The 26,357-nt window shown below is 36.5% G+C and overlaps 4 protein-coding genes across 6 annotated transcripts; 2 read left to right on the top strand and 2 right to left on the bottom strand.

The window, feature by feature from the left end:
• Nucleotides 1–5: 5 nt before the first annotated feature.
• On the bottom strand, nt 6–2,597 carry LOC105313339 (mediator of RNA polymerase II transcription subunit 21-like). 3 transcript variants are annotated; one of them, XR_002185395.1, is made up of 7 exons: nt 2,501–2,594; nt 2,407–2,461; nt 2,278–2,301; nt 1,713–1,822; nt 1,367–1,442; nt 973–1,324; nt 6–897 (listed from the first exon to the last, which is right to left on the bottom strand). XR_002185395.1 is itself a non-coding variant. In XM_019998426.1 (6 exons), exons 1-6 carry the CDS (start codon nt 2,582–2,584, stop codon nt 1,254–1,256), a joined length of 420 nt encoding a protein of 139 aa, XP_019853985.1. In that variant the 5' UTR covers nt 2,585–2,597; the 3' UTR covers nt 1,111–1,253. The 3 variants fall into 3 exon arrangements, 2 of the variants coding, with proteins under 2 accessions (XP_019853984.1, XP_019853985.1); XM_019998426.1 differs by lacking the exon at nt 6–897 and having other exon boundaries at nt 1,111–1,324; nt 2,501–2,597; XM_019998425.1 differs by lacking the exons at nt 2,407–2,461; nt 2,501–2,594 and having other exon boundaries at nt 6–1,324; nt 2,278–2,396.
• A 160-nt stretch (nt 2,598–2,757) lies between these two features.
• Nucleotides 2,758–14,649, top strand: LOC105313338 (platelet binding protein GspB-like). Its single transcript, XM_011406672.2, has 16 exons — nt 2,758–2,843; nt 2,902–2,967; nt 3,118–3,233; nt 3,868–4,103; nt 4,269–4,559; nt 4,748–4,800; nt 4,895–4,961; nt 5,023–5,108; nt 5,326–5,418; nt 6,235–6,316; nt 6,533–6,623; nt 10,420–10,507; nt 10,589–10,643; nt 11,016–11,289; nt 11,698–11,894; nt 12,153–14,649. The coding sequence occupies exons 1-16, from the start codon at nt 2,779–2,781 to the stop codon at nt 14,424–14,426; spliced, it is 4,134 nt and encodes a 1,377-aa protein (XP_011404974.2). The 5' UTR covers nt 2,758–2,778; the 3' UTR covers nt 14,427–14,649.
• A 3,633-nt stretch (nt 14,650–18,282) lies between these two features.
• On the bottom strand, nt 18,283–19,642 carry LOC109583194 (uncharacterized). Its single transcript, XM_019998438.1, has 3 exons — nt 19,293–19,642; nt 19,135–19,238; nt 18,283–19,088 (listed from the first exon to the last, which is right to left on the bottom strand). Exons 1-3 carry the CDS (start codon nt 19,357–19,359, stop codon nt 18,375–18,377), a joined length of 885 nt encoding a protein of 294 aa, XP_019853997.1. The 5' UTR covers nt 19,360–19,642; the 3' UTR covers nt 18,283–18,374.
• An 87-nt stretch (nt 19,643–19,729) lies between these two features.
• Nucleotides 19,730–23,499, top strand: LOC100634528 (serine dehydratase-like). Its single transcript, XM_011406671.2, has 8 exons — nt 19,730–20,015; nt 20,068–20,107; nt 20,685–20,824; nt 20,870–20,918; nt 20,968–21,007; nt 21,209–21,445; nt 22,397–22,521; nt 23,185–23,499. The coding sequence occupies exons 1-8, from the start codon at nt 19,881–19,883 to the stop codon at nt 23,385–23,387; spliced, it is 969 nt and encodes a 322-aa protein (XP_011404973.1). The 5' UTR covers nt 19,730–19,880; the 3' UTR covers nt 23,388–23,499.
• The last annotated feature ends 2,858 nt before the right edge of the window (nt 23,500–26,357 follow it).

The raw sequence follows: 26,357 nt of genomic DNA, 5'->3' as shown, positions 1-26,357 counted from the left end.
ATAAAACTAAAAAACTTCAGTATAAAGAATAGAAATCAATGCTATATAATTACCTCATCAAACTATATAATGTTAGAGTTCAGCTTAATAAAATGTGTTCAAAACTTCAAGCAAAGAAACTAGCAAATGCAAAGAGCATCACAATGGCAGGAGCTACTAGGCCAGTGGCACTGGATACTCCAATACAAGGTTCACTAACATTAACACCACTGCATGAAGTAACACCAGATCCAAGATATGGCTGTGTACAGCAACCCATCTCGTTACTAAATCTATTGACGCGATCAAGACACTTGGATGAAGCACCTCTGCAAACTATTCCACTAGTTGTATTGGTGCAATAATCAGCTACTTGGTCACCATTTCTATATTGACGAATGTATATCACCCCACAGTATTCTCCACTCTCTTGCTCTTGTCCACAGATACCTTGACGAAGTAATGTGACAAGATAGTTTTTGTGATCAAATTGAAGTTTTAGACAATTGTAGTACCCTTCAATAGGATTAAGGCATTCAGGGACACAGAGTTGAGAGTAGGCAGCATTGAGTTGATCAAGCTGTGCATTTGACAAAGATGATGCAAGCAGTGAAGATATTCTACCAGAAAGCTCTGATATGTTACAATACAAAGGGAGGATGTTGTTGAGTTGGTTTGTGCACACAGAATAATTCTGATAAGCCATTAGTCCTTCACTGTGCAATCTGCTATCGATCTTTTCCAGCCATTTAGTGACATCTGATGCACTTCTTTTCTTTGCAGTGGTAGCACCATCACTGCAAGCAATAGCAATGAGTAGCAAAGACAACAAGAAGATTGGAGACATCCTTAAAGAGTAAGTGATTTGGTGCACTCAAATTGTTGATCTTGAGAAGTTTTTTTATAGTGTAGCTTTGACTTTAATGAGATTCAAGGGTACATGATTCAAGGAAGTAAAGGAAGTGAAATGGATACTCATTCATAAACTTTTACCTCAATTAAAATGCTTTATTGAACTGTAAGCATGCTCTTAGAGACAAGTCCCACGGTAAAGGCTATTGCAGGTCAATTCATTTGGGATTGAACTTCATAGCTGCAGCTAGCAATACAAGGAATTGAGTTCACATAATGTAGACAGTTCACATGAAATTTGATATGGAATAACTTGCTATCTATTCAATAATAATACCTGAAAAGCACTACTTTAATGCATTATGCATTATTGACAATTATATCAAAGTATATGTCTAATAGTGATTAAAAATAAAACATAATTAATTTGTAAGTTTATGTTGATGATCACTAATAGTCTTATTGATAAGTCTGACTTGTTTCAACATTGACTCTAAACATAAGGTGCAATTTAGCTACAGACACACCCACTCACCGGCTTCATTGATGACTTGTCTTAATTTTTCTCCAGAAACTTGATTCTCAGCAACAAGGTTCTTCAAAGTTTCTTCCTATTAGTAAATTTACAAGATTATCCTTTGCTCTATACTTTTCAAGCTTAACAATCAAGACTAGTTTACATTAATATGCTACTAGACCAGTGTATCATCAAATTTTCATAAAAAGTATGGGCAAACTAACTATATATTTGACACTTTATGCTAGAATAAAGCTGAATTCTATTCCAGCATCAACATAACATCTGACCTAGCATAATATTGTAAACCAGGCTTAAAGTATGTAAGGGAGTACAATATATGGTAATGGCTCAAAACTAGGACCTGCTTCTCTGGAGTGTATTCCTGATCAGGGAGTGACTCAATGAGTGTCTCAATGTCAGTGGCTGTTTGTGATATCAGTGAAGCAAATAATGTTGCATTGTTGGTGCTACCTATAATGTGTACACCCTCATTCATAAGTGTGCATAGAGCTGTTGCACGGATGTAATCAACGGGGTAGGTGGAGCTTCCTGTCGGCCATCTTGAGTGGCAAGAATGTACACGCAACGAATGGAGGAATGGAAAGACACTGCGATTTTTCATCAAAGAGTTATCATACTTCGCTACAGAATATTATAGAGACTTCTTTACTCAATATCTTCATCTCCTATCTTGCATTAGCCTGGAATGTCAACTGCAGAATTTATTTAAATCTTTTTCTCCGTTCCCCCATTCATTCTTGGCCTTCTTGCCACCCAACATGGCGGACAATTTTAGCTCAATTTTAGCCACACCCTCCCGTTGATTACTTCCGTGCAATAGCTCTATTAGTGATGAAGTGTGTTTTAGTTTAGAACTTGACTAGTCAATAATTTAAAAATAATTTTTACTCAATACATGTACTCACTTTCCCCTCCTCCTTCTTTGGTCTCTAAAGTAAGTGGAAGTGCATTCATAAGTGATGTAACAACAACAAGGCAAGTAATTCAATATTATGATAAAATGTGAGAATTTAGACTATTATTATTATTATTACCAGTGGTTTGATTCTGTTGCAGAATCCCAATACTATTGCAGAAGTAGTCTGACATCTAAAAAGAATATAAATAAAAACAAGAATAGAGAAATACCTGTGTGACAGCATCTTGTAGTTGTGTTAGTCTGTCCGCCATTTTATCTGACCATATCGGGTTAAAATTACTAGATAACTTCATCAAAAGCGTGGGAGTTAAAACACGTGATCCAAATCGCTTATTTAGAAAAGTAATATTAGAACACGTCGTGTGAGCTTTCGAAAATGGCCGTTTCTTTGGAGCGAATGAGCCTCTCTTTTTCTCGCTACTAGACAACTCTTTGGGCTTCAAATCATCACAGAAACTCTAGACTCTGGCATGAGATTATCTCCAAAATGGAGTCGAAAAGCAGCGGCCGCAGAATCGAGTTGGAACACTCGACCAAACCCACAGCGAGCATGTAAGACTTTCCTTGTACCGCAAAGTGTTTTAACCGCCTCCCTCCCTCTCTACTGTAGAGATATCAGTCCGTCGATGGACAGGATGGAAAGAAAAAGGCACCATAGCTCTCTCAGTGATTTCAAGTGAGTCATAAAAATACACAAAAAAGAAAACAAGACTGGGCGTGGCTTGGGCGGATTTAATCTCTGATGGGCGTAGCTTCAATTTTTAACCCTTAAATATTAATTAACTTAAATTTTGTCACCATAAATAATATTTGCTGTAATTTCTAGAGAGGAGGAGAGAGAGGAGTCTTTTACAAAGAAGCCTCACCTTACTGTCGACACTTCTCCCAACTGCCAGCCATTATGTGAGGCTTTGAGCAGTAATGACTCGTTTTACAGCGGAGGTAAGTAATTAATTAATCTTACATCATCACTATACATGTACATGTTATATGTCACTCTGTGTATCCATGCAGTTACATGTGTGTGTGTGATTGTGTGTTGTGATTCATGGGGTGGATGTTTGCACACAAGCATCTCATTATTGCATTGCAGTCACGCACATGTACAGTACATCTAGCTGTCATTTGATAGCCTTTTGCTCCTACTACATGAGTATAATGAACGCATGTCAGACTGGAATTCATTTCTTTTGTCTTCTTAATCTTATTTTTCTTCTTCTACCTCTCCTTTTTTATCCTTCCCCCTCTATCTCTTTAGTGGCTCATTGTATGTCATGTAGTGGCTGGAGGGAATTAAATTTGTCGAGTTTGGCATTTTGATAGCCATTTGCTAAAATAAAAATTGACCATTTTGAACCATTATGCGCATGCTCAATGGCAAATGGCCACAAATTTGCCAAATTAAAATTCACCAATTACCAACAATTCACCAAATTTAACTTCGTCTAAAATTTCATGCTATATAATATTTCATTTCTTTTCTCTTCTTAATCTTGTTTTCTCCTACCTCTCTTTCATCCTCTCTCCCTCCCCTATCCTATTTCTCTTTTTTTACCTTTCCTTCCTCCTCCCCCAGTGGCTGAGAGTGATGGAGTCCCCATTGCTTCAGGTTTAAGTGCTTACCTTGAGGACATTGTCAGTGACGAGGAGCCATTAGAGGAACCTCCTCCTCCCTCGTCTCCCCAGAGCAGTAAAGGTCCCCCGGAATCGGATCCTGTAAGAAGCAAGGAAGAGTTGCTGCAGTTGATGGAACGTGTTGACCGCGAGATCACGTCAACAGAGCAACAGATAACTGTCCTTGAGAAAAGACAAGTGAGAGAGAGAGAGAGAAGGAAGGGAGGGAGAGAGAGAGAGAGAGAGAGAGAGAGAGAGAGAGAGAGAGAGAGAGAGAGAGGGAGGAGAGAGGGAGGGAGAGAGATTAGGAGGGTATGTTAATTTACAATTTTTACATGCCTTTCACTTCTTTATCTTTTATAGGAGGAAAACTCCTCCATATCACTCACCACACCTATTTCCAGTATAACCACACCCAGTCTCACTTCAGCCCCGCCCACCTCATTAATCAACTCATCATCTTCATCTGTCATTGCATCATCAGTCGCATCCGCTTCATTTACAGACCCCACCCACTTCTCCCCATCCATTCACCAGCAAAAGATGACCGACAAAAGATCAGTTGTTGATATTGTGTATAATGAAAACCGACTGAAAGCTCTCAACTCTCAGATTGCTATGTTTGGACCTAATAATAACAAACTAGGAATGGGAGTAAGGAGAGAGAGAGAGAGAGAGAGAGAGGGGAGGGAGGGAAAGGGAGGGAGGGAGGAAGCAGGGAGAGAGAGAGAAAGAGAGGATAAAAGAGGAAAGAGATCAAGAGACAGAAGTGTATGAATTGAAAATGACTGAAGGCAGAATAAGAGAGGCTTTGTAATTATTCTTTTTATTATGTATTGCAGCCACTGTACTATCAACCAAGTGATACTGAGCAATTCCTAAGAAACAAAGAAAGGTGAGGGAACTGTAAAATAATAATAATTGTACATGTACATGTAGTGAATTTTATGTATAATTTTAAAAGTGATTTATTATTATTATTATTATAGTCACAAAGTCTTTTTACCAAAACTGTTGTCATATTTAAAGAAGAAGAAGATAGAAAAATATCGCAAGGTATGATGTTATTTTTACTCTTTAATAATAATAATAATTATTATTATTGTTTTTTTGATAGGAATTAGCTCTGTGTGAAGAATATGAGAGTATTTATGCAGACTGGGAGAAGAGGATAGACAGATGGACACAATCAATAAAGAAAAAGTAAGGAGCCAACATTCTTATACATGTTATTCCCACATGTACTGTGGTCTTGTAATTTTACCATACATATAAAAGTACATGTACATGTGGTCTTCATACATGTACTTTTACATGTACATGTACATGTAAATACATGTACATGTACATGTAAATACATGTGTATTATCACATATATGTATGTGTATATCATGTGCATCCATTTCTCCCTTTGTTACAGGAACAGAGACTCGAGGAGCAAAGAATTATTTGAGAAAGCTTTCCCTGAGCTTCGGTCAAAGAGAGATCAGCTAAGAGACGAAGCACACAGCAGGTAAAAGCATGTACATGTACATCTTTTATTAACTAAATGTACATGTACATGTACATGAGCATGTTAAACTCAGTTGATGTATTTTACGATGCTGGTACATGTACATGTACATGCGCTTGTAAATGCCAGTATACAATACATAAACAAATGTAAAGTACATGTATTGTACATGTACATGTATTTTAAACTAATGTACATGTACATGTATGATGATACTGTATCCAGGGTTTCTTATAAGATTTTGACATAGAGCTCATGCAGATTCTTGTCAGTCGATTTTCAGTTGATTAAAACTAGGCGACGTAGCTTGTACTACATGTATGTATGTAGTACAGGATATTTTGACAAAAATTGCAAGAAAAGTATTTTCCATTTTCATATTTTTATCTGATACAGGTGCATGTCCTTATGCTTTGTATTAACTTTGAGCTGATTCCGATCAAATTTGGATTTTTTATGAGTTTTAAAGTTGCTCAAAAATCAGGTCAAAGTCCCTGTACTATAGTACATGGTCTGAGGCCAAATTTTGCCAAAAATGAAAAGGAGAGAATTCTCCAATTTAAAAATTGTTTCTGATACCTACACATGTCCTTATGCTGTGTATCAACTTTGAGCTGATTCCGATCAAATTTGGATTTTTTATGAATTTTTTAAGTTGCTCCAAATGCCATGTACTGTATTGTAGTGCTTGTCAGCTCATGAAGCTCATGCTGTTTAGCTCACTTAGCATGCTTTGTGGAAAAACCCTGACTGTACATACATGTACAAGTGCATCTATTACTGTATATAAATATTCTGTTTTTATTTCTCTCTCAGAGTTGGTGTGAGGTCATTTGGTGTAGTGAGAAGTGAAGCTGAATTGAATCAGTTAGCATATGAATTATATGAGCAGGATGAGGTGGGTGTGGTTTAATTAATTACACGTACAATGTACATTATGTATTTATTTTTAAATTTTGCCATTATTATTAATTTATTATTATTATTATTATTATTATTATTATTATTATTATTATTATTATTATTTATATTAAAGAAATACATACGGTAGTCATAAAGGAATATATAGATTAAGCAATGAGGATAGATCACGATTGTTCTTTCTTTATTTTAGGCTAAAGGTAGATGGCAGCTAACACATGCTGTGCTGCCTCCAATGTTGATTGAGAAGAGAGAGAGACGAGTTCAATTTATTAATAATAATGGTAAGGATCATAAGTCGTGTATTCACACTGTACATGACTACAAGTACTGTAGCAATGTGAGCTTAGAGGGTAGCAGCATTGTTATGAACATTAGAATGTTTTATGGCCATTTTTATTGATACCTTATACCATATGGGGGTTTTATTTTGTTGGTATAAAATTTTGCGAATTTGTTTAGATTTGCCATTTGGTGGAATAAATTTTTACAAATCTTACCTTCTGCAGCCATTTTTCCTAGTGTGCCACACCTCTTCTGTGGAATTTAATTTCATGACTTTAATAAAAATGTAAAATTAGCAAAATTTACATGTATTTCCATTTTCCAGTGAAACCCCTATACAGTACTTAGTCATTTTCGTAGTGTATTAATTTTTGTTTTTTCTGTTCTCAATTTAAATCCACGAAATTTAACCACCTCTACTGCCATTCTGTTGTATGTAGACTATGGCCAGAACATGAAAATTAGCTCACATGAATATTACTTTTTGAGCATGTTTCATTGAAAACACAAAATTTTAAACACTTGAAAATTTCATGGGCCCACTTTTGGAGCAAATTTAATTTGAGCTGTGCATGCTCAGATCTGCAAATATAATTGCATCCACTGCAGTTAAGAGAAGAAAAATTTAAATGGATTTTAATTAAGTTTGGATTTTTATTTGCTCCAAAATATAATGTATTTACATGTACTAACTTTCGTATGATATAATTGGAGTATTTGGCAATGCTTATCATTTTGGCACTAATGTAACAACAGTTAGTAAAGTCGGTGTGGGTCACAGGAATTTAAGAGACATGGGCTACTCTGATGACCATTTTGAACGATTTTTGTAGACTATACATAGTAAGTCATGAAACTATAAAGTAAAATAAACATGTAATATAGATTTAGTGAAAAATACTGCACAGTAAATGCATACTTAAAGAAAACAAAGATATATGTAGTGTAAGTGTCAACAACTAGCAAACAAGTATTGAAACTTTAGGCTGAGTACAGTTTCTTTATTTATTTTGAAATGCTTTTAAATCAGCACACTGTTGCTTTCACCACAGCTATAGAAAGTTAATATCTCTTTGTTTGTGACTAACTTGTGTCTCTATATAAAGAAAAGTGCCATTAGTGGAGAGTAGAAAGCTCTTTTGTACTCGTAATATGGCTGAACATTTGGAACAGTTTCTTGAATCAGCCGATGACTACATGTCAACAAGGATGAATGAGAAGGAGAAGGGAGCCTTTGAACTTGGAGACATGAGTAAGAAGGAAGAATCAAAAAGTCAAGAATCTGTTCTACCTACTAAACAGAAGCAGTCATCTTGGAGTAAACCACTACTGTGCATAACAGTATTGCTCTGTCTCATATTGATACTGTTACTAATATTACTTGGCTCTGCTGGATGGGTTGCATATGATATTTATTTTTCCACTGGTAATAATACTGATAATGGTAATACTGCAACTAGTGCTATCAGTAGTAGTAATACAAATGAATGGGCTGATCGTATAGCTCAAAATGTTTATGAAAAACTTCGCAATGTTATTGAGTGCTCTAATACTGCAAGCACTAGCAGCAGTGAGTTCGCTGATAGCATAGCTCAGGAGGTCTCCCAAAAGCTTTTAAATACTTTGAAAATTCCTGACTTCAATGTATGGGCTAGTGGTGTATCACAAAATACCCTTCAATTATTTCAGAGCAATACCAGCTTCACTGAAGTTGATAAACAAATCTTACAAACTACAAGAGATTCTGCACAAAAGCTCATTAACATTGTCAATACTCTCTCTAATCTATAAGACACCAGTACCTCTACTGCTGCAGTAGTCAATGGTATATTATTAATAGCACAAGAACTATTAGTATTGCAGAATGACTCAACTGCTTTACCTACTTCCTGTGAAGAGATTAAGGAGAGACAACCACTCAGTCCATCAGGTTATTATATACTGGCAAGTGGTAATACTACTTATACTGCTTACTGTAATATCACTAATATGGGAACATTAATGCATAATCACTCAGCTGCTATAACTACCTCGTGTAAGCAGTTAAAAGAACAACAACCTAGCAGTCCATCAGGATATTATGTATTAGCATCAACTAATGGGTCAACTAATTATACTACTTACTGTAATATGGGATCATTGTGTGGTTCAGGAGGAGGATGGACAAGACTAGCATATCTGGATATGACTGATGCTACACAGAACTGTCCTTCTGGGTTTGGTCTGGACCAGTCAGGAGGAGTTAGAGCTTGTGGTAGAAATAGCAGTAGTGGTAGCTGTGTATCAGTTCAGTTCCCATCTAATGGTATCAGTTATTCTCAGATATGTGGTAGAGTAACAGGATACCAATATGGCCATGTAGATACTCTTAATAATTTTTATGGTATTGATTCTTATTATGTTGATGGTGTTAGTATCACTCGTGGGTCTCCTCGTCAACATGTCTGGACACTAATGGCTGGTCAAGATCAAATCTCATCAAGCTCATGTCCATGTAATAATGGTAGTACATTATCAGTGCAGTCTTTTATTGGTAATAATTACTTCTGTGAATCTGGTAATCCTCATGATGGTTCATTAAGTATCCTCTACACATCTGATCCACTTTGGGATGGTCAAGGTTGTGGTTCTCTTGAATCACCTTGTTGTAATGTTCCTGGTATCCCATGGTTTCACAGAGACTATGGTAGCAACACCACTACTGACTATATTGAGTTGAGAGTGTGTACTAGTGCTGGAGGTGAAGACAGTCCTGTTAGCTATTATGAGATTTATGTTAAGTAGTGTGAAAGTACATGTACATGTATGTGTGTGTTGTGTTTTAACTTTTTAGTGTTTATAATTATTGTGTTTTTCTAATTGTCACTCTTGTTGCTATGTAGTTTGATTATGAAATTAACCACTGATTGTAATACATTTGGACCTTTTCCCCATAAACCTGTGCTATTATAGTTTATTTTTTACCAAAAATGGTAGAAAATGTTTCATTTTTGATAATGCTCCCTAATATTGGCATTTGAGACTGTGGTAGTATATTATACCACATCTACTGGTTTCATTGTGAGCAAGTAGAAACTATCATAAATACCAGTCCTCCTAATGATCATGTGTGTTATGATCAAATCATTATGATCATGATTATATTCTGACTGTCTCCCTTTAAAGAGATAGTGTTACTTTAGATATGACATTATAGGTAGGAAGTTATACCTAAGTATATTAGCAGTCACAGTTAGGCACTCACTTGATCCACAGCCATTCATTCAAGCTCATTTTGTAATTTAAAGTTTCTCAAAAATTGGGCTAAAGTCCCTGTACTATTCCTTAAAAGTAATGAAAACAAAGCAAGCAGGATTCCAAACGGCTGATTACAATAACATTGAAAATGCAATCTAGAGTAGAATTTGCATCACGAGAGTAGGATTTTCATTTTGGATTATAGATAGTCATCATTTGGAATCCTACTTGTCCTTGTTTCCATTACTTTTCTGACAAATTAACACAAAATTGAAAATATAGTTTTTGCTTTTTTTCAAAAATTGGCTCGTTTTTCTAAATGCTAATAACTTTAAAATTATTTGTCAGAAACAGCTCAAACTTTCTACATTAGCATAGATCACGTTATATATATATATATTTTTTTTTAATTTTAAAGTTGCTCCAAAATGTAGCCAAAGACCCTGTAGTACTCTCGACTCAACCATAAAAGAAATCCTAATTTCCATTGCTACAAGATTTAATGATAGATTTCAATTACTTTTATTACCTCATTTTTGACTACTGTCATCATTCCAGGTCTCATATCTGATCCAATGGCCGTACACAGATCAACAAAGACTGCTCACTCTTGGTCGGATGAAGAGAAAGCAATCTTCAAAGACAAGTTTGTTATTTGTAATAATTATTTTTAAATTATTTTATAAATACATGTATTTTATATATTCGATTTTGCATTGATGCGTAGGTTTGCCCAGTTTCCAAAGAATTTTGAGAAGATCTCATCATTCCTGCCCAACAAGGTATGCAATACATGCAAGTATACATTGTACATGTACATGTACATAATGATTATACATGTATACATGTACATGTATTGTATGATCGCAATGTACATGTACACTGTTAGATCTAGAGGGAGTGTAGGAGACTTTTGGTCTCCCATATTTGGTTTAGATTTCTCATTTCACCTTTTGGTATCTCATATGCCTATTACCTATACATGTAACACTACCATTTCTAGTAGTTACATTGTTACATTGTAGATTGGTCTCTTAAAATTTATTTCTAAATATAACATTGTACATGTATAATGTATGTCCTACATATATATAAATTTATCCTTTTCACACATTTTTACCTTCTTGAATCTCGTTCTCTCTCCCTCCCTCTAGTCCATGAACGAGTGTATTCGATATTATTATTTGGTTAAGAAGAAAGAAAACTTCAAGCAGCTAATCCGTCGCTCGTCATTCAAAAGACGCCGACTCAGCAAGCACCATCCGAGCTATCATATGAATTCAGGCCTTCATTCGTCCTCCTTATTAGGAAAGACAAAGCCACGCCTCTCATCCTCTGACGGGGGACACTCCTCTGCTGCTCCCTCTGTCCTCACCTCCCCCACCTCTCTCCCTCCTGTTGCTATCAAATCACCTCCTAGAGTGCCTGGTACGGGTTTTGAGGGAATGGGAATGAGTTTTGTGAGAATGGGAATGAGTTTTGAGAGAATGGGTATGAGTTTTGAGAGAATGGGTATGAGTATTATGAGAATGAGAATTAATATAGTATTACATGTATCAGGATGAGTATGAGCTTGAGTGAATGGGTATGAATATTGAGAGTATGAGAATGGGAGAATGGGATTGAGTATAGAAGGAATAGGAATGAGTAAGAGAATGGATATTGGTATTGGGAGAATGGGTAGAGTGATGGTATGAGATTGAATCTTGAAAGAATGGGAAATGGAGTTTGAAGTATGAAAATATGGCATTTAGTACAACACAGTGAACACACAGTTGTATCAATGTCAAATGACAATATACGTGTACATCTAATTGACTATCTGTCCTTTTTTAGACTATGATGGTTGGACTGATAAAGAGATATCAAGTCTTAAAGAAGGATTGTGCAAATATGGTCGTGCCTGGGGTAAAGTGTACAGAGAGGTTGGAGGAGGGAAGAGTGCCACACAGTGCAAGCAGTTTTATGATACTTATTGTACAGACCAACAGCTACAACTCAATAACGCACTCGCTGAACATTCCTCGAAAAAGGTACTGTACTGTAGCTCAGTATATCCAGTATAAGTCTGTAAATTTTAGTATACTTGGGGAAATTTTATAATATGCCGAATGATGCATAAATTAAATTATTAGAATGGTTCAAGTTTGTGTAGAGTCAAACTGCAAATGCATCAAAGCATAAAAATTAGCACATAAAGAAGTGGCTTAATAATTATTGTTTGGTAATGTTAATAATTTTTTAACTTGAAAGATAAAAATTAACTTATGTAATTTTTTACTTTCCCCTAGAATGCCGAGAAAGTGAAAAAGAAAATGGCCGAAATAAAGAAAGCTTCTACCCTCTCTTCTCCAGTCACTGTATCAAAGAAGGTGGAAAAGAAGCCACACCCACTGACACACCCACTAGCCACACAGGAAGGGGGAGAGAGCGAGGAAGAAAGTGATGGAACTGAAACTGAGGAAGATGAAGATGAGGACGAGAGTGACTCTGAGACCACGCTGACTGACAGTGGATCGGAAGAAACTAAAACCAAGGATTTCAAACCGTTACGATTCTCATCTTCATCCATCGATCAAGTCAACAGTGAGTCCCTTCAAAGTCCTCTTGATATATTCCTATCAGCGGCTGAGGCTCTTAGTAACACTGTCCCTGTTGAGATAGCGCTTCATGATCATACATACTCACGCCCGCCCATGGACCTTCAAGGTAGCTCAGGACTTCAGCTAATTGCTGCTGCAGCTGCTGTCGTGTCCCCAGGTCTTGCTAAGACTGCTGGATCCTCTGGGTCTAAGTCAACCGGGTTTTCTATCACTAATAAAGCCCCCAGGGGTCGCCCCCCTAGTCAGCAGAAGCGTGGGAGTGGTTACACTCATCAGAAATTAGCTCCTACCTTTCTCACACCCACCAGCGGAACGAGCCACAATATTAGTCTCGATTTGAAACCAACTCTAAGAGCTCGCTCTCGCTCAGCCCCCACTGATAAACTAAGACCTCAAATTCCTCTTGCAGCTGGTAAAAACCTTGTTGCGTACCCACAGCCTTCTGTCAGTAAATCTCATATCACTCCAACTGTAAGAGGCGGGGCAGTAATGGCTGGCAAGGACATTAATTTGATAGCTACCTCTGGGATACTGCGATCATCTTCCTCCCCTTCCTCTTCTACTGCCTCCTCCCCCTCTTCTTTCATTGGTGTGGCTAATGGTCATCTTAATTCAGTCGATAATGCTAGCAGTACAGCTAGCCCCGTAATGCATCCACACTTACTGACACACACTAGCTCTGATGGGACATCTCGTATATCCTATCCGCTTGTTTCCTCTTCGTCTGCTTCCAAGTCTCACCAGAGAAGGGACGGCCCTGTCCTTGAGCTCAATTTAGGTAATTTAGGCAACATGGCTTTATTGCTGGCGGCGACAGGTAGCAACCAGCAGGCTGCGTTCCTCCTCCCTCCCTCCACTATCCTTAACAAGCAGACTCTGGCCATGTTGCAAGGTAGCTCTGTGTGTTTATCTGATTCCGGTGCTGCTACTACTTTTAGTATTGATACTTCTTCTCTTACTTCTAACGGAAGTGGTGGGCGCCTTGTCAAAACCGATAAAGAACTCACATCACTCTCTGTCGGTAAAGGAGGCGTCATATTATCGACCACACCCACTTCCTCATTACCTAAAGACTTCAGCGCTACTGTTAAAGGAAGTGTTCCTCTTCACTTGTCGGCTCCGTTGAACGTTAAAGATGCTTCTACTAGTATGTCACCTCGCTCATTATCAACTATAATTATCAAAGATAATAATGTCACTACTTCTACTGCTACAATTAACTCGCCTGTACATGTCAATACATGTGCCGTGACTAACTCCACCCACTCTGATTTGGTTCCAAGCAGTGGTGCCAGTAATGTTTTTAAACAAGATGGACCCCAGGATTTGACTGCACCTACATCCACGCCCACTTCTCCTGGCGATTTCTCCAATCTAAACTTGTTATCTAATCTTGTCGCCGGATTGTCTAAAAAGCCTGACCACGCCCCTCAAACGGCCTCGGCTACAGTGACCACTCCCACGACCCCACCTGTCAAACCGAATGTACTCAATTTCAGAAAAATGGAGAGCAAGATTGATCATCACAAACCAGCAGAGACTAATTCTCATCGCCTCCCCCCGCCCACAAGCTCCACCTATCAGACCATTAGCAGTCAGCAATCTTTAATGTTATATGCTCGGTCTCTCTCAATGCCTTTGAATTCATCAGCCACAAGCTCACCCGAAGAAGTTGATTCTCTTGAATACGCTACTAGAGGAATCAGCGAATTATCTAAATTACTCGGAGGGACTGATAATGGGATTGATGCCCCGCCCACTTCCTCTAAAGTTACCTCTTGGAGTCCTGACGAGTTATTATGCAACCCATTTGGTGATCAGGGAGCTCCCACTTCTGTTCATACCATAACGACGTCTCTTACAGCGGCGACGACTGATTTACTGGTCCCACCTCCTCGTCAGTTGTCTCTTTCAAACAGAACACCTACTCCAATTAATGCCCTTGCAGAGGAAAAGAGTTAAAATATGTAAAGTTGATGTTGTGTTTTTTTGTTCCTTTTTTTCTCTAACTTCCCTTTTTTAAGCCCCCACGTCCCTCTCTCTCTCTCTCTCTTTTCTGTCTCTCTCTTGTACATGTCCTCTGCTCACAAACTGTGATGAAATCAGCAACAAAGTTATTTATGTATAAATAATTATTCATATTATGATGACATTGAAGAGAAAAATATAATTTATATAACTGTCATTGGGAACTGATTTTATAATTACTACTAACAAGTACTACTGGTACAGGCATTAGTTGGGTAGCACAGTCGATGGGACTATGTACGCATTTTGAAAGACTCTCTGTAATGTCCAAATTTTATCTGTAAAATACCAAAAAGGACACATCTGTATTGTGTGTTCCCGATGGTATTTGGAATATATAAAGAATTTACATTGTACTTCCACAAAGCTTTAGTTTTGTGTATATTAATCTTGATTTTTTAGCTTATATTAATTTGTCACCCTTTAGATTATAGCTGTCTGTAGACTGTTCATAGCTCTCTTTTTAAATTGTACTAGTGACTTATATAGAAATTTTAGCAGCAAAACAATTATTTTAAGCTCAAAAATAAGGCCTAAAATTCTAATTATTAATAACAACAAAGTAAGACAAGTTCAACCATAGATAGATCTATGTTCTGTATCTCAACGAATGAATATTTCAACAATATCAATGGGGCTATTATCATATATGTATTTTTTACTATTGCATATTCTCAGCTCTATATCATCTGTGGTCTCTTCGTCCAATTTCCTATAAAACCAAGGGAGTTTAGGATTAGTGCAACAAGGACCTTCAACTCCATCACAATCTTTACCATCCCAAAGAGCATCACTATAATAAAGGATTGTGCTGTTAGCTTGTTCACTGGCTGGAACCCCTGACTCACAATAATAATGATTTTGAACAAATAGCTTTGGATTGCTACCACCAGTATAGTTTGCATTGCAGGGACACGAGTTGTCATCATTTGTATCAGATTCTTCTCCTACTGCGTATGTCCAGATATGCTTTCGAGGATTTGCTCCATGCGTTATAGAGACCCCCTCAACATAACTGCTGTCTATATTATTAGTATAGTTTGGTGTATGGAAAGCATGTAGTCTTCCAGACTGATACCCTCTCACTTGTCCACACACTTCTGTATAATTGTTTCCTGTGGATGGAAAGAAAGCTGAAGCACAGCCTGTATCTGAATAATAATCAGCTATTAATGAATTAGCATTCCAGCAAAGTGAGTCAACAGAACTTATATATGGACTTATTAGTTCTCCACTAGGACATGTAGCACCAGGCTGGGTCATGTTGAGGAAGGCCACTCTTGTCCATCCACCTTTTCCATCACAGTTCCTGCCCTCCATATCACAGTACACACTAACGATATCTCCATTGCTTTGAGTGATGTAGTAATAGCCTGATTCTGCATTAGGATAGGCATCTAATACCTCATGACAAGAAGTATGACTGTATACTCCTAGAGAGTTGCAAAATTCCTTTGGTAGGCCAGTAGTTGAGCAGAGGATGTATTTGTTGGAATTATTTTCTCTTACTTTTAATGTTTTCCCACTATTAGTTGGGAGACAGCAATATCTGTGATAGAGGGAAGGAGTATATCCATTATAGCTGGCACTGGTAGAGCATGAGTCATCCATACAAACTGATGAGGTATTAGCTTCATGCAATAGGACAATGAAGGAGAGAAGAATTGCAAAGCACATCATAGTGATCACAGCTTATTTTTGCAAATTCACTTGATCACACTACTGATCAATGGCTGCTCTTCACTGCTTACCAGAACTATAGCTGATGATGACACTAAATTAGACAAAGCTCTGTCAGGATATTAGGCAAGATAGGATTACTTTTTTACTCTGCTCAAATAGCTACTGGAACAGTGCCAGGAACGCTACGTGATGTGCCAGCTTCACGGTAGTAGACTAGTAGTAGCTAATTGTGTGCTATAGTAGTAATCATGATGCCTTAATCAATTTATTGAAGTCTATACTTCAGTGAAAACTTTTATATGCTAGGCTGCCACAATTCCATAAAAAGATTAATATCTATAGACCTCAAAAACTTATGGCTTTGCACTGCACTGCATGGCTTCCATGTGGTCATGCTACTGGTATAATGTGAGGATGTTGATACTATGACTTGAATCACATATGATTTGCCATTTCTTGCTAAACCATTATATATATATGGGTTTGACCATAGGCCATGCCTAATTTTCAACATCATAATGAGTAAAGGATCTCATCTTTAGTGGCTAGCAAGATTATCTCAACTCATCATTAAAAAGTCGTATTAGATTAGATCATGTGATAAGAAAGTTTGAGCGGATTCAAACAAAAAATTTTCAAGTTACAGCCATTTTAAGAAAATGCCCAAATCCTGAAGAGTACCCTGTACTTTGCCCATGGTTTTTTTTTCAAAAAATGGCTCCAAAATCACCTCCAATTTTTATTACATTTTCTGATACATATTGATGTACTTATGCTGTGTAGCAAGTTTGAAGTGATTCCAACTTCAATTTTTTAAGTTACATCCATTTTTAAAGAAAACGGCAAAATTCTGAAAAATACCCAAGGCTATAGCCCATGGTTTTTTCCAAAAAATGGCTCAAAAATCACCCCAAATTTTTATTAGATTTTCTAATACATATTGATGTCCTTATGCTGCGTAGCAAGTTTGAAGTGATTCCGACTTCAATTTTTAAAGTTACGTCCATTTTTTAAGAAAACGGCAAAATTCTGAAAAATACCCAAGGCTATAGCCCATGGTTTTTTCCAAAAAATGGCTCAAAAATCACCCCAAATTTTTATTACATTTTCTGATACATATTGATGTCCTTATGCTGTGTAGAAAGTTTGAGTTGATTCCGACTTGAATTTTTCAACTTACGGCCATTTTAAGAAAACGGCAAAATTCTGAAAAATATCCAAGGCTATAGCTCATTGTTTTTTTTAAAAACAGCTGCAAAATCACCTCAAATTTTTATTAGATTTTTTGATACATATTGATGTCCTTATGCTGTGTAGCAAGTTTGAAGTGATTCCGACTTCAGTTTTTAAAGTTACGTCCATTTTTTAAGAAAACAGCAAAATTCTGAAAAATATCCAAGGCTATAGCCCATTGTTTTTTTTTTAAAATGGCTGCAAAATCACCTCAAATTTTTATTAGATTTTTTGATACATATTGATGTCCTTATGCTGTGTAGCAAGTTTGAAGTGATTCCAACTTCAATTTTTCAAGTTATGGCCATTTTTAAAAAGTAGCAAAATTTCAGAAAAAGCATGGACTATAGCCCATGGCTTTTTCAAAAAATGGCTCCAAAATCATTCCCAATTTTTATTACATTTTCTGATGCATATTGATGTACTTATGCTGTGTAGAAAGTTTGAGTTGATTCTGACTTCAATTTTTCAAGTTATTGCTATTTTAAAAAAACGGTAAAATTCTGAAAAATACCCAAAGCTATAGCCTATGGTTTTTTTTCAAAAAATGGCTCAAAAATTACACCAAATTTTTATTATATTTTCTGATACATATTGACGTCCTTATGCTGTGTAGCAAGTTTGAAGTGCTTCCGATTTCAATTTTTGAGTTATGGCTATTTTAAGAAATGAAAAGTACCCTGTATAGTTTATGGTTTTTCCAAAAAATAGCTCCAAAATCACCGCAAATTTTTATTGCATTTATATGATGCATAGTGATATATTTATGACAGACATGTAGTACTTATAATGATATTCATTGGTGGCCTTGCATGCCCCACATGCTTCTCATTGCTTTCCATTTTTCTAACTCTAAGTTCAAAAAAATCTTTTGCAAAAAATAATTAGTTCATCAAAAAATAATTTCACAAAAATCCTAAAAATCTTAGTTTTTGCATCAAAATTGTATACAATCCATCACTGCAGTTAGCGGATAAATATTTCAACAATATCAATAGGTACGTCATCAATAGCAGTTTCTCTAACGTTGCATATTCTCAGCTCTATATCATCTGTTGTCTTCTGACTCAATTTCCTATAAAACCAAGGAAGTTTAGGATTAGTGCAACAAGGACCTTCAATTCCATCACATCCTTTACCATCCCAGAGAACATCATTCGCATAAAGGACACCATTGACATAGTCCACACCAGATGGGGTACCCGATTCGCAATAATAATGACTTCCAATAAAAGAGCTGGGATTACTACCACCATTGTAACCTTTATTGCAAGGACATGCAAATCGGCTGGTACTATGAGACTGGTATCCCCCAGCATACGACCAGATATGCTTGCGAGGATATCTTCCATGAGTGATTGAGACGCCATCAACATAAGTACTCTCTATGCCATAGTAATTGCTTGAAACAAAAGCCTCTGGACTTCCTAGCTGATACCCTCTAACTCGTCCACAGACTTCGGTATATTTCATTCCTGAATATATAGCTGTAAATTTTGTTGAAGCACAACTGGCCCATGAGGAAGACGGCCTCTTACAGAGGGGATGAGGGATGGCAGTAAAGCTCTGTTGTCTTAGTCCACTAGGACATGTAGCACCAGGCTGGGTCATATCGAAAAAGGCCAGTCTTGTCCATCCACCTGTGCCATCACAGTTTGTACCCTCCATATCACAGTAGACCTACAGAAGAATTGATGGTAACTATGCATGCTAATGGATTACATGCCATTTTTGCAACATTGCTATTAGAAAATATTGGATACTCGCAGCTTTGAGTGGCACCCATATCATACCAGTCCTTGCATGAACGTGGTAGACCAGTGGGAAGCTCTATAGAAATAATAATCATAAAAGGGTCTCAAACTGATTTACTATTTTCCTTACTGTTAGAGCAATTTCCATTGACATTACTAAAGAGATATAGCAAGAGTAGAGCTAAAACTGGACTCATGACTCTCTATGATGCTTCAAGTTATTGAACAATTCAATTTACTGTCGCAACTGTGGTCACTTACAAAATTGCAGCTTATAAGTATTCTCATGATAAGGCTACATTGAAAGAATTAAGATTGCTCTCGGTAGCCGTGCGGCTATTAAACAATGAAAAGAAAGCATAGATATTTTAAATCTATACTAGGAACTATGAACAAAGAATTAGTGGTTTCTCATTCCCGCCCACCAGAAGACAGATCATAGAATATCTAGATATTATGACAATAGCATATCTGTATTTGTTTTAGCTGATCTCTGACCTATGTAAAAGTGGGTAAAGTATAAGTCTTTTCTCTAGCTTTCATGTTGCACCCTTTCCTCTCAGTTATGATGAGTTATCCTTCTTGCTGCTAGCATCTTCCATAAAATGAAAAGTCCACAGTTTGATATCTAATTATCCTGCAACTGCATCATCTGCATGCATCTGATTCTGATCTAGCTTCTTGTGGGTGTGGCTGGATTTATGGTAGAAAAACTAGGATGTATGTAGAAACAGAGCTAAAGAGATGCGAGGAGCTCTCAAAGAGTTTAGGGGGCAGCGTGTGGCTAAAGATGGAGACACAGCAGATCACTGGGAGCTTTAAATACCGCGGGATTAGCTTACTCTGTAAAAAGGCATGTAAATCTAGATCCATATTGATTTTACCTGCTTATGTTCTTATTATAGAGTGTTGATGAAGGATATAAGAAATTTGTATGTTCATCAGGTAATTAGATCTATAATGTGCACCCACTTCTATGTCATTTTTCATCTTTGTTGATTTGTTATTTGTAATTGTACTTGTACAGTATTAAACCACACCTACTAACACTAGGAGTATTAATGGTACATGTACTGTGAGCTAGAAAATTTACATATTGACAAATCAGAATCAGCTCAAACTTTGTAATGAATTTAATTTTGCTGGTGTAGGTGTGGTAGTTGTTAATACACTCATTAACTACCGTAGGGCGCCTTTTTTTCGAGAGCTATAAATTTTGCAATTTTTTGAAAGATTCACGAAAATTACTTTCACGAAAATCAAATTAATACGGTACAAGATGGCAGACGGCATAAATTCATGAAAATTAAATCCGCGAAATGAAAATCCAGGAAATTTATAGCCCTAAAAAAAGGCACTCTACGGTATTACATGTGCTTTGATGAACACAAAACTTTAAAATTGAATTCCAACATTTCCAGCTATATATTGTTTTCAATACATATCAGAACAACAATTTCCATTCATCCAATTGGCTTTTGAAAGAAACCCGGTCACTTAAAGTCTTCATTCATATTTTCAGGTGGTAACGCTGGACTAGCTGCTACTAGAGCAGCAAAAGAACTAGACACACCAATCTCTGTGTATGTTCCCATGACAACTCGTGAGGTCATGAGAGAGATGTTAAAAGAGGGAGGGGCCAGTGTACATGTACATGGAAAGGTATGTCAATCCTCGTACGCCACCAATAACCTGTTCTTATAACAGGTTTGGGATGAGACTAATGCTTTGGCTGTGAAAACTGCAAATAAAGAAGGTTAGAAATATGCAACTGAATAATAGTTTATTATTATTTATAATGATAGGGGCTTTTATGATTCACCCTTTTGACCATCCAACAATATGGTATGTATTTCCTTTTTGTCTAGTTTTACTTTTGTCTCTCTCCCTTTATTCTCTCTTCTCTCTCAACCCTCTATCTCTTTCTTTCTCCTTTTTTCCTCCTCTCTCTCTCTCTCTCCCTCTATCCTCTCTCTCTCTCTCTCCCTCTCTCTCCCTCCCTCTCTCTCTCTCCCACTCTCTCCTTTCTTCTCTTTCTCTCTCCAGGGAAGGCCATTCATCTATTGTCACTGAAATAAAGTCTCAGTTACCATCAGACTCCGCCCCTCCTGATCTCATAATAGCGTCAGTTGGAGGTGGTGGTTTAATGAATGGAATACTTCATGGGATGGAGAGGGTTGGGTGGGGTCACATCCCCTTTATTGCCATGGAAACGGAGGGTGCGGATAGCTTGAATCTGTGTGTGAGAGAGGGAAGGTGGGAATCTCTTAAGGAGATAACAAGGTTAGGATAAACTTAATGAGTCAATGATCTGATCGTAATCAGTTCAAACTTTAAATACAACATAAGTAAATCCGTGACAAGCAAAAACCTATTTCTTCCACTATGACAAAATCTGTGACCAAGACCATGTACTATAGTACAGGGACTTTGGGCCCAATTTTGGCGTAACTTTAAAAATTCATAAAAAATCCAAACTTGATCGTAATCAGTTCAAACTTTCTACACAACATAAGTACCTGTATATGCATCAAAAAAATTATAAAAATTGAAAATTTTCTCCTTTTCATTTTTGACAAAATTTGACGAAAATCCCTGTACTATAGTACAGGGACTTTGGGCCCAATTTTGGAGTAACTTTAAAAATTCATAAAAAATTTAAACTTGATCGTAATCAGTTCAAGCTTTCTACACAACATAAGTACATGTATACGTATCAGATAAAATTATTAAAATGGAGAATTCTCTCCTTTTCATTTTTGATGAAATTTGGCCAAAATCCCTGTTATAGTACAGGGACTTTGGGCCCAATTTTGGAGTAACTTTAAAATTCATAAAAAACCCAAACTTGATCGTAATTAGGTCAAACTTTCTACACAACATAAGTACCTGTATATGTATCAAAAAAATTTATAAAAATTGAAATTTTTTTCCTTTTCATTTTTGACAAAGTTTGACCAAAAACCCTGTACTATAGTACAGGGACTTTGGGCCCAATTTTGGAGTAACTTTAAAATTTGTAAAAAATCTAATTTTGATTCGAATCAGTTCAAAATTGTTAAATAATTTTTTTAGCTTTTTATTGAAACCATTTAAACAAAATACCAAGGACTCTAACCAACTTTTGATGCAAATTTTTTTACAAATTTGCATCAAAAATGCATTAAAAAGCTTGAGTATCATTTATTGTGTAAAATGCACCATTTTATATTATTTTCTATGTTTTTATTATAGTATAGCTAAATGTTTAGGTGCTTTAAAGGTCAGTAAAAGATCCTACGAGTGGCTCCAAAATAAAAATGTTATCTCGTGTGTAGTTCCAGACAAGGAAGCACTGAAAGCTTGTGTCTTTATGTCAGGTACATGAATAATTATATGCAAGTATATACAGTACAGCCTCTTGATGATATTCTTTATACTATTTCAATAAACAGCACCTAGTGTATCAACTACCAGTTATATTCCTTACTGTGTAAAATACCGTAAATCTGGTTATTTTCAATGGTTATAAAATACAAAAATACAGAATGGAAATTTAGGTGTTGGAAAATTTCATATGCTGCCTATTTACCCCAATACATTAATACGTTTAAAGGAAATAATTATTAGCAGTTCTAAATTTAGCATGCCTCATTGCATTACGAAAACTACCATCACTCGAAATACCATATAGCGCTTTAATTTGGTGATTGGCGGTTTGCAAACAGAATCCCCAATATTAAGACCACCAATCATTAATGCGCATGCTCAGTAATGCATGTGCCACAAAAACCACCAAATTAAAAACCACCAATTATAATTTTATAGCAAAATTGCCAAAATAAAGCGCTACCAAAATAAAGCGCTATACGGTATACCAGATTTACGGTGCCTTCTATATAAAGAATGCATCCGACTTTCTGCTGTTAATTTTTAAACTTAAAATTAAAAAAAATATACCCAAGTTTCCTCCTGTCTGCTGTTACTTAAAAATAAAAATTATACCCAAGTTTCCTCTTCATTTCTATCTCTCCTCTTTTTAGATTATCATGAAGTTCTTGTCCCTCCGGCCTGTGGGGCTGCTCTTGCTGCAGTAACTGATAAAAGTCTTATCCCTCGCCTCCAAGGTGAAGGAAAGCTTCCAAAAAGCTTAAGCAATGTAATAGTCATTGTCTGTGGCGGGAGTGGAATTAAATCTGAGAATATCAAGCAATGGAGAAACGACATAAGAGAAGAAAAGGATTGACTGTTTGATACTTAGTTGTGAAAGTCAATTTAAATTTTCAAAACTATTTTATATTTTGTACAATTATTTCATTTTGCAGTTAACAAATATTAAACCACTGTGTTAATCTTTATCTACATGTACTACTATGGTAACAGTAACTAATTGATGTAACAGAACTAGACTATACTGAAATATAGTGCATTATGTACTGCAATACTGTATCATCAAGTCCTAAACTCAAGTTGGTGGAGCATGAAATTTTTGTCACTCTGTTAACACCTTTAGAGGTGTGAACAAGGCCTTGTTCACACCTCCAAATTTTTTTAAAATTTTCTAATTTTTATTTTTTATCATTTAATTTTTATCAATTTTATTAATTTCTTATTCTATTTTATAAAAATGCATTTTTAGTTTTTTTGATGCTTCAAAAACCATATCCAATCCCTAAAAGAGGGACTTGGCTTAAAATGCTTTTAACTCTATAAAATATTAATCAATATTGTTCCAAACTAGCTTCTTAGTGTAAGCGCATTTGTGTTGCATAAATTTTTGGCTGCAAAAGTAGCCGCAAAATAATTTTAACAAGTGATAATAATAATAATAATAATATATATAATATATAATTTAAACACAAATAAGGATTAATGAATTAAAAAACAAAAAGAGATAATAGTAGTATTTATTAATAATAATAATAATAATAATGAGAAGTAACTAAATTGTTCTACCTGCAAAATTTAGTGTGGGGCAATCAAAAAATAAATGTACACACAAAGTTCCATTGGTGGTCAAAACAAAACAAAAATAATAAATGAAATAATGCGTAAACAACAACAACAACAACAACAACAACAACAACAATAATAATAACTATAATATATAATAATAATTAATATACCAGGCTAAATAATTAATTAATAATAATTGAATTAATTATTAAGGATAAGTCGTCGGACTCCAATGTCTTGTCGACTGCGTTGAAAAAGAGTCCGTGGGCGTATAACCAGCCCCTTGATCTATAGTGGTACCTGTAAGGGCCGTATGACGTCCTCCGGATGGAGGCAGATAAGGCATAGGTTGCAAGACTTGGACTGGAGTGTACTGATTATAAAGAGCAGGACGTGAGTGTATAGGAGACGTGGCTTGCTGATGGTAAGAAGTAGGCGTGGCCACATATTGGAAGTTGTGGGCGGTTCCCCCGGCTCCCGAGAGGTGAGAGAGCGGAGGCTGTTGGTAGCGAGAGGCAGAGGTGGAGGATGCATAGCTTTGGGTGTTGTAGGTTGTGTTTGTGATGGCAATGGGGGCCATAGGGATAGAGCGATAGACAGTGTCAGAAGGATAAAGTATAGGACCAGTAGCTGTAGAGGGGAGAGAAAGAGGGGGGAGGAGAGAGAGAGGGGGGAGGAGGAGGGGAGAAAGAGAGAGGGGGGAAGAGTGAGAGAGGGAGGAGGGGAGAGAGAGAGAGAGGGGGGGAGAGTGAGAGAGAAAGAGGGGGAGAGATAAAATAATGAATATCAAAAGACACTTCCAATTAATCACACACAGTCTGCCCACCCCCTCACACACGCACTGGTAAAATTCAAAGGAAAAGATCCAATTAAAACCAGTTCAAAAATGATGGTATGAATAACAACTATGGCTCAGTGTACAAGATGTGACATTTGATGTGGTCTGTTTTTAAATATTTGCATGCCACAATATCTCTGATTGAATCTATAAACTACGCCAAACACTATCAGGTATCGCTTTAGAGCTGCCACATAATCTTTCTACAATTACTAACTAGCATATTTTAAACGTTTTAGTACAGTAGCAGCATAGTAAACTTAATCTGCTTCTAGAAAAAGGCACAATATTGAAAAAGGCACAACATTTAGTTACTTACATCTAAAACTGTACATATATCTACTGAACTTAATGATGGCTCAAGTTAACATTACTGAAAGAGCTCAATATGTTTTATAATTTGAAAGCACTTCAAAATGTGTGTCATCAGTAGGATATAAGTATCATTAAACCTTATTAAGGACACCATTGGGCCCACACTACCTTTCCTTAATACATGTACAGTGTAACCTCTTTATTAAGGACACCATTGGGTCCACACTACCTTTCCTTAATACATGTACAGTGTAACCTCTTTATTAAGGACACCATTGGGCCCACACTACCTTTCCTTAATACATGTACAGTGTAGCCTCTTTATTAAGGACACCATTGGGCCCACACTACCTGTCCTTAATACATGTACAGTGTAACCTCTTTATTAAGGACACCATTGGGCCCACACTACCTGTCCTTAATACATGTACAGTGTAGCCTCTTTATTAAGGACACCATTGGGCCCACACTACCTGTCCTTAATACATGTACAGTATAGTCTCTTTATTAAGGACACCATTGGGCCCACACTACCTGTCCTTAATACATGTACAGTATAGTCTCTTTATTAAGGACACCATTGGGCCCACACTACCTGCCCTTAATACAGAGGTGTCCTCATTTCAGAGGTACTCTTGTATAGGCTTGTACTAACTAGGACATTACAAAATGTCATCATTATAAAGGTATGTGTCTTTATTTTATAAGCTACACTATAAAATTAACACTTGAATGCTGTCCTTATTATAAAAAATAAAAGCTTTAATGCAGGACAATGCAGGCTCCATTGTTCTTGACTACAAACATCATTAACTACTTAAGCTTTATCAACAAGTCTAGGTATGTTTGTATACAATATTTACATATTGCTGGTCATACGTATGTACATGTACATGTATAGTAAAACCAATGCTAACAAAAGAGTGTGTGTGGACAAGTGTATTCCAACAATGACTGGTATAACGTGATTATCGTTATGGAGTCTAGACAAAATAAGACATATCAAGTTTAACCTTAAGGACCACAGGTCAATAGAAATAAACCAGGTCTCCCTCTCTCTCTCCCTCTCTCTCTCTCTCTCTCCCTCTCTCTCTCTCTCTCTCTCTC

Source organism: Amphimedon queenslandica, unplaced genomic scaffold (assembly GCF_000090795.2).
Source record: "Amphimedon queenslandica unplaced genomic scaffold, v1.1 AMPQUscaffold_13320, whole genome shotgun sequence".
Lineage (NCBI taxonomy): Eukaryota > Metazoa > Porifera > Demospongiae > Haplosclerida > Niphatidae > Amphimedon > Amphimedon queenslandica.
This window is presented reverse-complemented; position numbering and strand designations above follow the sequence as displayed.

Bases quoted from the DNA above. Each gene is read 5' to 3' on its own strand.
- LOC100634528 (XM_011406671.2), top strand. From the start codon at position 19,881: ATGTATGTAGAAACAGAGCTAAAGAGATGCGAGGAGCTCTCAAAGAGT. The intron at 20,016-20,067 runs GCATGTAAATCT...TTCTTATTATAG, and splicing joins TTAGCTTACTCTGTAAAAAG to AGTGTTGATGAAGGATATAA. The intron at 22,522-23,184 runs GTACATGAATAA...TCCTCTTTTTAG, and splicing joins AGCTTGTGTCTTTATGTCAG to ATTATCATGAAGTTCTTGTC.
- LOC109583194 (XM_019998438.1), bottom strand. From the start codon at position 19,359: ATGAGTCCAGTTTTAGCTCTACTCTTGCTATATCTCTTTAGTAATGTC. The intron at 19,239-19,292 runs GTAAGGAAAATA...TTATTTCTATAG, and splicing joins CAATGGAAATTGCTCTAACA to AGCTTCCCACTGGTCTACCA. The intron at 19,089-19,134 runs GCATGTAATCCA...ATTCTTCTGTAG, and splicing joins ATAGCAATGTTGCAAAAATG to GTCTACTGTGATATGGAGGG.
- LOC105313338 (XM_011406672.2), top strand. From the start codon at position 2,779: ATGGAGTCGAAAAGCAGCGGCCGCAGAATCGAGTTGGAACACTCGACC. The intron at 4,560-4,747 runs GTAAGGAGAGAG...TATGTATTGCAG, and splicing joins ATAACAAACTAGGAATGGGA to CCACTGTACTATCAACCAAG. The intron at 5,419-6,234 runs GTAAAAGCATGT...TTTCTCTCTCAG, and splicing joins AGAGACGAAGCACACAGCAG to AGTTGGTGTGAGGTCATTTG.
- LOC105313339 (XM_019998425.1), bottom strand. From the start codon at position 826: ATGTCTCCAATCTTCTTGTTGTCTTTGCTACTCATTGCTATTGCTTGC.